Source organism: Engraulis encrasicolus, chromosome 7, assembly GCF_034702125.1.
Source record: "Engraulis encrasicolus isolate BLACKSEA-1 chromosome 7, IST_EnEncr_1.0, whole genome shotgun sequence".
NCBI classification, from domain to species: domain Eukaryota; kingdom Metazoa; phylum Chordata; class Actinopteri; order Clupeiformes; family Engraulidae; genus Engraulis; species Engraulis encrasicolus.
Genome location: NC_085863.1, coordinates 18,280,318 through 18,295,313, shown reverse-complemented (window position 1 = coordinate 18,295,313; position 14,996 = coordinate 18,280,318). Strand labels below are relative to the sequence as shown.

Genomic DNA, 14,996 nt, shown 5'->3' with positions numbered 1-14,996 from the left:
GCAAAGCAGGTTTTTTTTGTGTTCAGGATGTTTGAGATCAGAGGTCGTGTTTGCATGTCACATCTCACGCAACCTAAGTGTATGGAGAGATGTGACCAGCCCAGAAATGTCAATATTTATTATTAAATTACAATATTACGACAAAGAAGCCTGATCTACTCTACCTAAAATGCATTTAGTGCAGGTCAATATTTACCTTGGAACTGAAAACTTAAAACAATGGTGGATATTAGAAATGTTGCCTTCAAGTAGGCCAGGATTGGAGATCTGAATGATTCAGGGGCACAGTGCTTCACAGGAGCTCACAAGCGCAAAGAATGATGATGTGGGCTTGGGTTCAAAATAAATATTTCATGCTTGTTCACAGGAACTGCCAGACACAAAAAAATAGACCTTTACTTGTTTATATGTGTATACTGTAGCTCAATTTCCACACCTTGCACTCTCAAAACACTGGTCACGGATGCAGTACGAGTTTTACAGTTGAGCATACTCTTAATGGAAAAAAAACACATTTCCCCTAACATGGTCATTTGATAAGTTTAAGTTCAACTGTGACTTTTCACAAGTGTGCACTGGAATGTGGTCTGTGGGTCTACCTCTACAAATTTCCAGAGTTGCCAGGTGTATGAGTTAGCATTCTGCACTGTGTTTGACATTGGTGTACTTGGAAGTTGGACGGATTCACGTGGGCTTTATGGTCTGGAAATGTGTTGCTGTTTGGATTACATCCCCCACTGCAGGGCTGGACTGGTGATCTGGCATTTATCGGTGGGCCGATAGTCCACAGAGGATGATGCTGATTTTGTTGTTGTGGTTTTTACGTAGCGATTGGCCCTGAATTTACATGCCGTGACCCATTGGCTCTTCTTTAATATAGACTGTGAACTGAGCTAATCATAACATCATAGAAAGCTGGTATGTGTATGGGGCTGGTCTATGCCAAAATGCCTGTTTGAAAAAGTATGTTCTCAAAATAATTGAATGGCAAGAATTCGCACATGATAGGATGCCTTAACAATCATTTCCAATAATAAAAGGCAATTATGTCATTTTGCAACAAAACTCTTCAGTTGAGAAAGGTAAAATGATTTGATGTTCAAATGACTAGCAAACAGATGTTAAACAAGGCAGTTGCTACATTTACACAATTCTGGCAACAGATATGTGCTCTGCCTGTAATAAAATGATTTACATTTTACCACAAACAAGGCAACGTTTTTTTTAACTGTGGCTCTAGCAGCCCTGTATCATTGAATTGACTGGATTTATCTGGTTCAGTTCAGCTCCATTCCATCAGTGTCACATCAGAATGACAAAGGTCACCACAGTATATTTAACTTTGCTAGTGCAGGATCTGACAGTTGGCACAATAACACTTAATTACCTGTGATGGCTTGCGTATAGGCTTGATATTGTGGCCTATATCAGGGGTTATCAAACGTAAAACGAAATAAAACAAAGGTAAGGTAAACAATATTCCCATTTGCTGAGAAATGCATTATAATAATCTATTGCACATCTGAACATTACTTATACTTATACTATTGGTATTATGTTAAATACAGTGGGGCAATGCCTCACAGGCCAACATTATTGTGAAAGGGGGTGCAGAGAAAAAAATAGTGTGCCGTGACCCATGTAATGAGGGCAGGGGTGTCGTTCAGGGGGGTAAAGTGTGACTGAGTCACCAGGGCCCCAGGCATATGGGGGCCCACACACAGCCCAGTCCATTGGAGCTGATTGTACATGGGGCCCAAAATTTGCTTCTACGCCCTGAAGGGTTGGACTCTACGTGTCAAGAAACAACTGAAGACCTTCCTCTTTCGAGAGAATCTACTAGACTAATGCTTGAACTGGCCTTGCCCCAGGGCAGACTCCTGACATGATGTTTAGTTTAGTTTAGTTTGTGTGTGTGTACTCGTTATTTACTCTTTAATTTAAAAAAAACAAACAAACAAAAAAAAAACTAACCCCTCTGCAACTGCACTTGTTGTTCTGTATATCTCCTGTGCACATTGTATTTGCTTGTGATGTTGGCTTGAATATGTCCTCTTTTGAAAGTCGCTTTGGTTATAAAGCGTCTGCCAAATGCAATATAATGTAATGTAATGTAATGTGTATTTGAGGGGCCTTGTCATGGTACAGATTGGGAGCAGCAGTCCTTTGTCCTTTGTCCTCAAGTAGGTCACAACTGGGAGAACAATGACACGATTTCCACCTGCTGAAAGTACCAACACGAAGTCCACAGTAAATGCTGTTAATTCAACACTTGTGTTGCAAAAACACTGCACACTGCAAAATAAACTCTGTTTTTTCTAAAGAGTGTCAAGAAATAGGTCAAAGGTCAGACACATTGACGCAGCATGAGCTGCTGTAAAATGATCAAACGAAACACTCTTCAATATGCTCTTCAACAGACACTAGATTCCCTCTCATTGGTGTGCCAGGTTGCTAAGTGTAAGTTGTAAAAGGTTTTGGTAACACTTTATAATAATGTCAATTTGTAAATATTTGATAAATATACAGTATTAACATAATGTTAATGTTTTATTGACCATTTGTTCATTTACTTACTCAGTGTTATTAGTGCTTTATAAACAGACATTATTATAAATTGTTACCACAGCGACTGAAGAAATACACAACACGACAAAAAAAAACGTCACCAATCACCACAGGGTGTGCCACAGGGTGTGCAGTTCCTCTGTGGTCACTGGCTTAACAGGAACTAATCGCAGCCTGTGCCGTCATACACTGCCTGGGTACACTGGGTACCGTACCCTGCTGCTGTCAGTATCCTGTCACACACACACACACGCGCACACACACACACACACACACACACACGCACACAGACACACGCACACGCACACGCACACTCACACGCACACGCACACGCACACGCACACGCACACGCACACGCACACACCAGTCCTTTTTTAGTCAGCATTACGGAGCATGACAGAGCAAGATAAATCTCCTAGGGAGGGTTAATATTTTCCTTGAATTTATGTAGGCCATGCTCAATGTTTCCTGTCACAGACATTGGAATAATTTCACTCTCCACTTTCTCTGCTCTCTCGACTCTCTCTCTCTCTACTCTCTATCCTTTCTCTACTCTCTCTCTCTCTCTGTCGTCTTGTGAATGTGAAGCTGCTAAGCTATGGAGATGTGATCGATGAACAGACCATTGCCCTGATTGTTTGAACTCCTGCACGCACGCGCAAACACACACACACACACACACACACACACACACACACACACACACACACACACACACACACACACACACACACACACACACACACACACACACACACACACACACACACTTTAATTCCAATACACTAACATAATGGATTAACTGGAGATTATTCACTCAAGGCTTATAGAATGATTGACTATTACTTACAGTATTGTCTGATAACCAGAAACCTTATAATGAGGTTTAATTGCAATTGGTACAGCTCTATGTAAATGACAACGATACAATTGCTGTTTGCATGTTCTGTACCTTGACGATGCAACTGCTGGACATACATGATGTCTGTTGGTTTGCATCGAAATCACATCATGATAGCTCAGATCTAAATCAAGATTGTCTGAGTGGGCAAAAGTTCAATTGTCTCACCCCCCCCCCCTCTCTCTCTCTCTTTCTCTCTGTCTCTCGCACACGCACACGGACACACACAGTTTGGTTGGCACACCGGCTAGTAGCACGAGTGTATAAAAGCACATTGCCTTTTTATGGGCCTTAAGGCTATCAGACCATGCAGACTTGAGGGGTGCTGAAGGAGGTGGGGATGGTGATGAAGGTGGGGGTGGTGGTGGTGGTGAAGGACTAGGGCACGACTGCTGGAAGTGGAAAAAAGGAGGGTGGGAGGGCATGTGAGGGATGTTAGCCAAAAGGTCAGATTGCTAGCTAGCACGCAAGTGTATGTGTGTGTGTGTGTGAGAGAGAGAGAGAGAGAGAGAGAGAGAGAGAGAGAGAGAGAGAGAGAGAGAGAGAGAGAGAGAGAGAGAGAGAGAGAGAGAGAGAGAGAGAGAAGGTTGTGAGAGGGGTGTGTGTCACCCACGTGTGTGTACTCTAGACTGCACTGCATGGAAACCCAGAAGCGTTTGCCAGGGTGAGACAGGGTCCTCCTCATTAACTGTACTGGGTCTTCATCATTAGGCCTACTCATCAGTCTCATCTGCATGGCCATTACTACACACCTGGTGCGGAGGGTGCATTTCTCAAAAGAGAAGTTGTTAGCCTGTTATCAACTTCGGTAGTTGCCGATGGGAAAATGCATTGAAAACAATAAAGTAGTTAATGTAGTGCAACTTTGGTTTCGAGAAATCGAGAAATTAAGGTGTCAAGTAGCGTACATACATACATACAGAAGAAGACACAAAGACATTACACACAACACGTTGTTTTGTTCTGTCACCGTTCATGCGTACAGCTGTTTTGTTGTGTCACCGCTCATGCGTGAACTCACTATGCATGTTTGCACTGGTAACAGCTTGTCTCTTTCTCAGGTGACAAGCGACTTCAAGCATGCACGCTGTGGGCAACCTGGCCCTAAAAACTGTATGTATCTAGTGTAAACAACCAAAAGTCACATTTTGTTTAAGATGCCATTCTGAGGGATGGGTTAGGTCCTTTTTTATTAGCTTGACAGCTTGCTGGTTTTGGTGGTTTGTTGTGTCTATGCTGAGAAATATGTTTTTTTTTACGTAACATCTTTACTTTAGAATATTTAAAAAATGTATATTTAGATTTTTCTTTATGATTTTTCATTGACCTGTTCACCACAGTATAGATAACAGCTTTATCAAGCAATATGTTCGAAATACATAAAAATAAAGACAATGATATTACACTCGCCACCAAAATCAGGCACTAACCCCTGGCCTGAACCATTGAATGAGTTGACCTGAATTTACAGAAAGATAGGCCTATATAGCACATCACGATTTGACCTCATTGAATAGCCAACGTTGTTTTGATCCACTAACCTTAACAGGCTGTACTGAGGTATTTATTTATAGCAAACGTGTTCATGCATCCCTCAAGGTTGTAAAGTGTTCACATGCAGAAGGGGGCTTGACGTCTGCCCTAGTCAGACTGCAGAGTGTCTGTCTGTCTGTCTGTGTCACCCACTGCCATGCCAAGATCCTGTTTCAGTTCAGGAACAGATGAGGGGTGGGTGGATTGGGGGGGGAAGCGTGTGAGAACAGTGTTGGGGTGGGGGGTAGAGGCAGAGGAGAGGAGGGAGGGAGGGAGTGGGGTGTTGTTTACCATTGAGCAAAACGTTAGTGTCAGGGTGTTTCAAAGGAACCGGTTGAAGCCAGTAAGAGTGCCGGTGGCAAGTTAAGTGTGGAGCCCTCCATAACCCCAGCACTAAGAGCTCAGCGAAGACCGGGCAGCGTGCCGGCAATGCCATTCCACAGCCTCTTAGCTGCTACATTCCATAGGCATGCTCGCCACGCTCACAGCCTACAGACAATGCTAGAGTTTCACAGTCACAAAACAGCACCTATTTAAACAAACACAAAATGTTCTGAATGCATGTTTAAAAATAGCCTCTCTTTTTTTACTGTAAACATCAGCTGTTTTCAAGAGTGTCAGCTGTTTTTAAGGTGTTATGATTGTCAAGACACACACAGCCATTCGCCACTGAGCACCAAAACAACCCTGTAAAACCAGTACATATTTCTTTTTTCTTTTTCTTTTTGGTCTTTTTGACCTACAACAGGATAGTGAAGGTGGCGACAGGAAGCGAGTGGGGAGAGAGAGATGGGAAAGGGCCGGCAAAGGACCCGGGCCGTGAATCGAACCCGGGCCGTGAATTGAACCCGGGCCAGCCAAACGGCAGACAAGTGCCCCACCGCCCAGCCACGGCAGAACCAAAACCAGTACATGTGTCACACCTTTTCATGGAAATAACCCTTATGTAACTGTTACCCTTTTCACAGCAGGAAAGATTCCGAAAGTTCCGACACCTCTCAAGTCACACAGGCAACGAAGTCACATTCTTATCCTATCTATCTATCTATCTATCTATCTATCTATCTATCTATCTATCTATCTATGAAGGGCTGTTCCGTAAACAAAGAAGGAAGTAAAACTTGGTCTAAGCACACCATATCTCTGGTTGCAATGAACAGTTTTCCGAGCACACTCTGTTCCATTCTCTCATTCTTCTCTTCTCTCTCTCTCTCTCTCTCTCTCTCTCTCTCTCTCTCTCTCTCTCTCTCTCTCTCACACACACACACACACACACACACAAACACACACACACACACACACACACACACACACACACACACACACACAGGATCTTGTGTAAGGTCATCACCCCACTGCTAAAAGAGAAGTCGAAAGAGTCGATCAGATCAGATGAGTCATCATCGCCGGCTGACAGTGCTGTGAATAAGGGGAACAAACACATCATAGGCATACTGTACAGTGTGTCTATGAGGGAGCAGGCACAGGGACATGCTTGGTCGCACAGGGCTTCTGAGGCCACACACAGATATGCTTCCTTCTGCTCTGCATGGTCACCCATAAGCGGCATACGGACGGACACAGGCACACACGCGCAACCAGACAAACATGATACACACCCCCCTGAGAAACTGACACACGCACACACACACACACACGCACGTACGCACGCACGCACACACACACGCACGCACGCACGCACGCACGCACGCACGCACGCACGCACGCACGCACGCACGCACACACACACACACACACACACACATACACACACACACACACACACACACACACACACACACACAAACAGCACCCTCACATATGTGCAATGTCCTAACACACACACAGTTCTGAGCACAACTGTGACGTGCACTTCTCATGTGTTTTAGTTTAGATGTACTTCGCCTGTCCACAAGTGGGGGGCTGGGGGTGATTGATTGCCAAGTCATGAACATTTCACGTGCACTAATAAACAGACACGTACGGGCACACGCAAACACACCCACCGATGCGCCATGTATGGATTGGCTGGTGTTCGCTGTGTTCCAAGAGGTGCGTACACGCACAGAGGGTCGATCTTTTCCGGAAAGGGGGACCAACTTCAGGACATTCCTGTTTTACCCTGCAAGCTGCCAGAAAAACAAAACCATGTTATTAACAATAATAAAAATAATAGTAATAATAACAATAATAAATACATACATACATACATACTTTTTATAGCGCTTTTCTTAGCACTCAAAGACACTTTACAGGTGAAAACAAAAGATAACACAAACACACTGTAAAAAGTAAAGAGAAAGAGTAAAAAGAAAAAGAAAGAGTAAAACAATGTTGCAGTTGCCAGAGGGTTTCTGCTCTTTTCTGTTTTCCGCTCTAGGAAAATTTCGAAAACCTTTCCATGACCGAAAGACAATTTTCCATGACTTGACAGCACACTACATGTAGAATTTTTTGTGCATACAGGACTTATAGGGCTAAAGGTGAAATCTTAAGTTACGTTTCCCACTCATCCCATGGTCTGGTAGGCTATTTGAATTTGAACTATTCAAAATTTTTCTGTCCCATTCAGCAAGCATCCAGTGCATATATTTGGGAAATAAACTTTACAGAACGCTGTAGATGCCGTTAAGAGACTCTTAACATTCCATTACTTTCTCCAAAACGTTAAACAGATTTGCAAAATTCCATGACTTTACCGGGTCCGGGAATTATATTTTCAATCTCCACGACTTTTCTGAGATTTCCATGACCATGCTAGTTTAAACACACATTTTTATTCAGGCTTTTGCCAAAACATCACTATTTGGCTGGGAAAACAATATGCATCATAACCAAGACAAATGGCACTCTTTTTCTCAAAACTCAAAAACAAAGCCATTCATTGAACATCTGCAAAAGTAAATAATTTGTACATCTGCAGTCTACTGTTTTCGTCTCTGTGGCTTATACTTTATGTTCACATTTTCCAAGATGTGCTGCGTGTAAAATAGCACCCTCAATATGGGAAGATGTTTATGTTTACTTAATGAAAGATGTTTATGTTTACTTATAGCATGTTTGCAAGTTTTATATCTCATCAGAGCTGAGCTGCCGCTCATCTGACTCTGGAATGACGTGTCAAAAACAACCCGCGAAGCAAGCGTCCCTGTCCCCTCGAGCGGTATGTGGTGAGGTCACGGCAAGTTCCTCCACCTGAGTTTACTATAGCCTCACCTGCACCATGCGCCTCCTCCTGTCTCGTCTTGTCTTGGCTTCCTGGTTGCCTTGCCAGTAAACATGTTTACTGCAACCACGCACCGCCTGTCAGGAAAAGGGGGTTAAACATAGAATGGGTGTTTGCAGGGAAGCAGACAGGGGGGTGACAAAGGGGTCAGTTGTCCCGGGCCCAAGGAGAGACAGGGGGCCCCTGGAACTGGGTCCTCATTACATTGTGTGTGTATTGGGGGTGGGGAGGCTTTCAAACGACTTTGTCCTGGGCCCAGGCAATGCTGTCAGCAGCGGCCCTGGGGGTGTGTGCAAGTCACACAGGAGGCTTGACTAAAGGCCAGCCCAGCACGCTCACACATATAAATTCAGGACCTGCTTGAGGTGCATCCAAACACTTGCTTGAAGCCCTCTTGGTGCTGCACAGTCTTAAGGAATACCTGACTCTGGATTACTACAGACACACACACAAACGGATTACCAAGAGAAAACCCTGAATCATTTTCAGGTAAAAAAAAAAAAAAGGAGGAGAGGATGTAATTCAACAATTTGTCAAAATAGTTTTATCTCATTATTTAGGCTGCCTATATTGTTTTATAAAGTAGCCTAATGAAGACATACTGGAAAATACCCATGGCATTGTGAAAAGGAGTTTGGTTGTAAATTAATTGACTTCTGGAGTTTTCCAGCTCTTGACTCGGATGAATGAGAATCCGACATGCCCATTGCATTGAATGCAACTAACAAACAAATAGCCAAGTAATGAGGAATGAAGTAACTATAGTGTATGTAAGAATAGGCTAGTTTTCTACAGTGTACAGTATATTATGGTAACACTTAAGTTTTTCTTATACTTCAGACATGTAAAAGTTTTCCATATTTTACCTGACATGTTTTGACAGTACAGCTTCCGTCCTGATCTGTCTTGATCAGACCAACTTGTACATGTCTGGAGTATAATAGAACCTTAAGTGTTACTGCAACAGTGAGGCACAATGAACAGCATACGTCTAGTATATTATATGATTTGTATTGTGATAACTTTTTGTGTAGGTATTGGGATGCAGCGTTGGATACTAGTCCCTTACAGTTTTATGGACAAAACCACTCCAGCTGCAAACTACAGTGAAGAAAAACCCTACGCAGTGCTACAGACCTGACTGTGACTTCGTACCATTTCAAAGGTGCCACACTGCAGATTAGATTTACACATTCCTATTTCTGTGTTAAAATTTTTTAAACCTTAGAGCAGTGGTCTCCAAAAGGCAGCCCGCGGGCCAAATCTGACCGGGGCATGGTAAACATCTGGCCCGCCATGAGGATGGAACAAATTAAAACATACTGTATATGTGTGCTATCTGTGGCCATACAGTTGGGAAAATTATGTGGCCCTCAGACTCATTTGTGCTAAATAATTTGGCCCTTGTGTAAAAATCATTGGAGACCACGGCCTTAGAGAGTTAAGCAGACTGTCATTACACTGAGAGTTGTACCCTACAGGTTGTAGCACTGTATGTGGCATATAAATACTCTTATACTTTACTCTTTATACAGTAACTAACTAATGTACTGTATATCCATACAGATGTGCATGACCATTCATATTTGATTTAGTCCACTGTTTTATAGCATTCAATTTTTTGATGTTTTTACAGCCAGCTACGCATCTCCTGCAGAGTAAACGAGAAGAGCTGTCTGTGTGAGGACGAGCATCCACTGTCTGACTACACCACAGTACTACACTACCAACTTCTCCAGTCATGGTTGGAATGAAGCCCACTGACGTGGCCCCTACGGCCGCCGTCAAGTTCTTTGGCGCCGGGACGGCCGCCTGCATCGCTGACCTGGTCACCTTCCCGCTCGACACGGCCAAAGTCCGGCTGCAGGTGAGACGAGGTGACGAGGAGTCAATGACAGGGGGAATTTGGTAGCCAGGCTACGCCCTCTTACAGTAGTGACACAATATCAAGTCTCGAACAGAGATTTGAAAGTCAATGATCATCAGGTTAGGAATTTGGGGCCCGTGAGAAACATGCGCTTACACTTCTAGCTGGACAGACAGGGTAGCAATAAATGACATGTTGTTGCTTTATATCACAAAGCACACCATCAAGAGATTTGGCAGCTGGTGGTGATTACACAATAAGGCTGAAGCTTTGCTGAGTGGCAGATACAAAAGCGCACTGACGTTGAAGTGACTGAAATATGAACAGAGGGAAAATACTCAACATGCCTTTCTGTTGTGCTCTATTCTTGTGCTGTTTATCCGGTCTTGATAGGTCCAGGGAGAGGCAAGCATACTTAGAGAGTGTTCAGTGTGTCTTCTTATGTCATAGTAGTTTTTATTAGCTCTTTCTTTGAACTTTTACCTCGGTGCACCTTGAAGTAAGTCTTTGAATGTCATTGCAGTGACAAACAATACATATTGACATTGACAATAAAGGGGTGGTGTCCGAGCAGTACTATCTCGAATGTGGAATTAACACTGCAAAAAATGAATCAGTCTGGTTTTGCAGTGTGAACTCAACATGTAGAGGAGCAAAACACTTTAGATAGCGGGATTTGACAATATGTATCAAATGGGACCATGTTCCATAGTATTTAATTAACAATGCAAGTGTTGATGTACAGTGCTGTGTGTTTTTTGACAGATCCAGGGAGAGGTGGCGGCGGTGGAGGGTGTGATGGCGGTGCAGTACCGCGGCGTGTTTGGCACCATCACCACCATGGTGCGCACCGAAGGTGCCCGCAGCCTCTACAACGGCCTGGTGGCTGGACTCCAGAGGCAGATGAGCTTCGCCTCCGTCCGCATCGGACTCTACGACCAAGTCAAGCAGTTTTACAGCAGGGGCTCGGAGAGTGAGTACAGTACAGCCTTTTACATAGCTGTCAGCTCAACTGATGAGCAGCACTGTGCAATGCGCCAAATTTGGACTTGCACCATCTATTAGGGTCAACTTTGAAAAGAAATACACTTTTTTAAGAAGATCTTTCCTGTGACAGCCGGTTCAATGGTTAGAGTGCTGGCCTTTAGATCAGAGGGCTGCAGGTTCAAATCTGACCTTACCAGTACATTCATCCATGACTGAAGCGCCCTTGAGCAAGGCACCTAACCCTGCATTGCTCTGCATTTCCTAATCTATTTCCAGACTTAATTTTGAATTCAATAAACAAAATAATTTCAAACTTACACCACATTGCTTTAATTAAATGTCCTACCCTTCTGTCCCCTCCATCCATTCCTACCTCCCTCTGTAGATGCCAGTATAGTTGTTCGCTTGATGGCCGGGTGCACGACGGGCGCCATGGCGGTGACCTTTGCCCAGCCCACGGACGTGGTGAAGGTTCGCTTCCAGGCCCAGATGCGCATGGTGGACGGCGCCAAGAGGTACAGTGGCACCATGGACGCCTACAGAACCATTGCCCGCGACGAGGGAGTCAAGGGACTGTGGAAAGGTAAACACACCTTGTAAAAGTCTCAAAACACCAATAACGGGCCATTAAAAACTACATTTTTCACTGCATGTAAAAACTTTTAGAGTATTTCTTTGCATGTGATAAATACAATATTTGCAATCCCTACAAGGAACATTAATAATCTTCCACTAAAGAATATTAATGATGATGAGTGATGTTATTAATTATGCCTGTGTCTATGTTTATCACCAGGCTGCATGCCCAACATCGCGCGCAATGCCATCGTGAACTGCGCAGAGCTGGTCACCTACGACATCATCAAAGAGCTCATTTTGAACTACGGCCTCATGTCAGGTATGTTAACTGCTCCAGTCCACCACATCATGTCGCTAAGACAGCCTGTGGCACGTAGACACGTAGTCGGAAACTCAATACCTTTCCTCAGCGCCTTCCTCCGCCCTCTGGCCTTGTGCTTTGACATCTTTGAGGGCGTCTCAATTCGTGAAAAGGTTATTGGACGAGGATGGAGGAGGGAGGCGAATTAGCTTTGAAGCTGGCCTGCACGTGATGCTCGATTCCTACCTCGACTCCTTCTATGAATTTCCAACACGGGACGGGAGAAAGGTCTCAGGCACAAAGCCAGAGGGCGGAGGAAACGATTAGAGACGTGATATTGATATGAAGTCATAAACACACATAGACTTCTACAAAGTAACTGAAGCCTCCACTACTGTAGTGCCATTTGCAAGACAGCCATGTTGTTTCCATGGCAGCCATGATGACCTTTGTTACTTCCATGTAGTAAATATAGAAATATAAAATAGAATAGAAATATAAAATAAAAAACAAAATCAGCTTTATTTTCCAAGCACACTTATATCATAATTCAAGGAATTTGCAGGTGTGAGGTCTCTACGCATGACATATACCATTTGATAATATTTAGTAGCCTATGTTTGTAACATTTTATTATGTTTTATACATTTTTCCCCTGCACACAGATAACCTGCCCTGTCACTTCGTGGCGGGTTTCGGCGCTGGTTTCTGCACCACCATCGTGGCGTCCCCGGTGGACGTGGTGAAGACACGGTTCATGAACTCCACCCCCGGCCAGTACACCAGTGCCATCAACTGCGCCATCACCATGCTGACCAAGGAGGGACCCACTGCCTTCTATAAAGGGTGAGCATATGGATCTCTCTAACATTTACATTACCTTACATTACATTGCATTTGGCTGACGTTTATAACCAAAGCGACTAAACGAGGACATAATCATAGCCAGCATCACTAGCAGATAAAGAGTGCACAGGAAATACACAGAACAACAAGTGTGGATGCAAAGAAGGGTTAGGTTTTTTTTGTTTTGTTTTTTAAACCATAAAGGTTCAGTGTGTATTGACAGTTTTGTTGCAAAATGGTGTATCCACCATTTTTGACTTTTGCTTTTTATTATTTGAAATGATTGTTCATAAGTTCTATCATCTATGTGTGAATTCTTGCCATTCAAATAATGATAACATATTTTTAAACCAATATAAAATTCATTTTTCAATGCAATGCCATGGAACACCCAATACAAAAATGTCAATTTCCCAAAATGCTACAAAATTACAAAATACACTATTTTGCAACAAAACTATTCATTTGCAGTAGTTTATCTTCAATATTCCCGGGGGCATTCACCCTGTAATGACGGTCTTAACAATGTCACTTTAAACTTGCAAATAGGCCTATACCTAAGCAACAGTACCTAATTACCCTCTTTCTGTCCGTTAGGTTCATGCCTTCCTTCTTGCGCCTGGGGTCCTGGAACATTGTGATGTTTGTTTCCTACGAGCAGATCAAGAGAGCCATGACGAGAGCGCAGCAGTCTTGGGAGTCACCCATCTGAATTTTAGTCTAGTGATGATGACAATATGCGGTATGCTGTGCATACACACACTGCACATGTAGCGGGTTGGGCAGACGCTGATATGAGGGAAGAAGCCATGATGACAATGACGATGACCTGTGATGGCTGTCTGACCGAGAGTCTGTCTGAGAGGAAGGACCGATGGACATACGTTGCTTACACAAACATTTGCACGGCCTAAACACATCAACATGGAACCTACAGAAGGGAGAAACAGAAGGAAGATACAGAAGGAAGATACACATTGGAGGCCACACAATATGAAAAATGGGAATGGCCTGAAGACATTATGGACATGAAATGGCCACTGTGAAAAAAAACCCATAACAACCACTAGCGGTTGATTTTGGGAGATGAAGGGACATGAAGAGATTCAGGGCCGGCTGGCTGGGGAAGCCATGATGGGAGACGTGGCCAAATGGTGTCCAGAGGCCGCCTTACTAATGCACTACGAGGACAGTTCCAGTTCCAGTTCCATTACATTACATTACATTACACTTAGCTGATGCTTTTTTAATGCAAAGTGACTTACAGTTATTATTTTTCAGGGTATTGGTTCCAGTCCCTGGAACAATGTGAGGTTAGGTGCCTTGCTCAGGGACATTTCAGCCATGGATGGAGATGTAGGGAGAGGTCAGGTGGGATTCGAACCTGCAAGCCCCTAAATTCAAAGACCAACTCTCTTACCACTAGGCTAAGGCCACGGCTGCCCATTAAAAACAAGTGTCATTGAAGGGTTCCAGGGGTTGAACCTTATCTGTGACCACTAGACCTGTATCAAATGTGATTTGTTTACAGCATATTTGGTTACAAAGATAAATGTAGCATTAATGTTATCATTGTTGATGTTGGACCCAGTGTTTGTTCTAGCCAATGTTTATACAGTACAATACATTGTTTAAGCGGTACATTTGCACAATTCTGTCACAACAAAGTTTGTGTCAGGTTCAGCTCTGTGAACTTTATGTTTTTTTTTTTATAACAATCGTGTACAGTATTTTAAAAATTAAATAAAGATATGAATTATAACATGGAATTGAATAATTAATTTCTTTCAAACACACAAATACAACACAGTTGATGGATGGTGGAGGGTAAAAGACCTACGGACTTATTAAGATAAGAGACACCAAAAAGTAAAAAGGATTCATGCATTGTCACAGAAACACACTGCACCCAACATCACGCGGTGCACACAACACGACTCCACCTCTATACACAGAAAAGTTTTTTCATTTAACAATTTACTGTGTATGAGCTGGGTGATTTGTGTGTATGCGGATGGTGCTAAGCGTAGGGTACCTTATTCATAGAGGGTGATGGAGGGAGCAATCAAATCTGTAGTAGTTTAGCTGCAAGCTCAACTCCTTGGCGTGCCTATGACTTCCCCAAAAAGCGCATTTTGTATAAAAATGGACTTGCCACTTCAGAATTAGTGGAAAAACACAATTCAGC

At 43.3% G+C, this 14,996-nt stretch overlaps 1 protein-coding gene across 1 annotated transcript; it reads left to right on the top strand.

The window, feature by feature from the left end:
- Nucleotides 1-8,581: 8,581 nt before the first annotated feature.
- LOC134452563 (mitochondrial uncoupling protein 2-like) lies at nucleotides 8,582-14,573 on the top strand. Its single transcript, XM_063203020.1, has 8 exons — nucleotides 8,582-8,717; nucleotides 9,263-9,393; nucleotides 9,865-10,095; nucleotides 10,861-11,068; nucleotides 11,468-11,665; nucleotides 11,879-11,980; nucleotides 12,628-12,808; nucleotides 13,406-14,573. The coding sequence occupies exons 3-8, from the start codon at nucleotides 9,970-9,972 to the stop codon at nucleotides 13,518-13,520; spliced, it is 930 nt and encodes a 309-aa protein (XP_063059090.1). The 5' UTR covers nucleotides 8,582-8,717; nucleotides 9,263-9,393; nucleotides 9,865-9,969; the 3' UTR covers nucleotides 13,521-14,573.
- The last annotated feature ends 423 nt before the right edge of the window (nucleotides 14,574-14,996 follow it).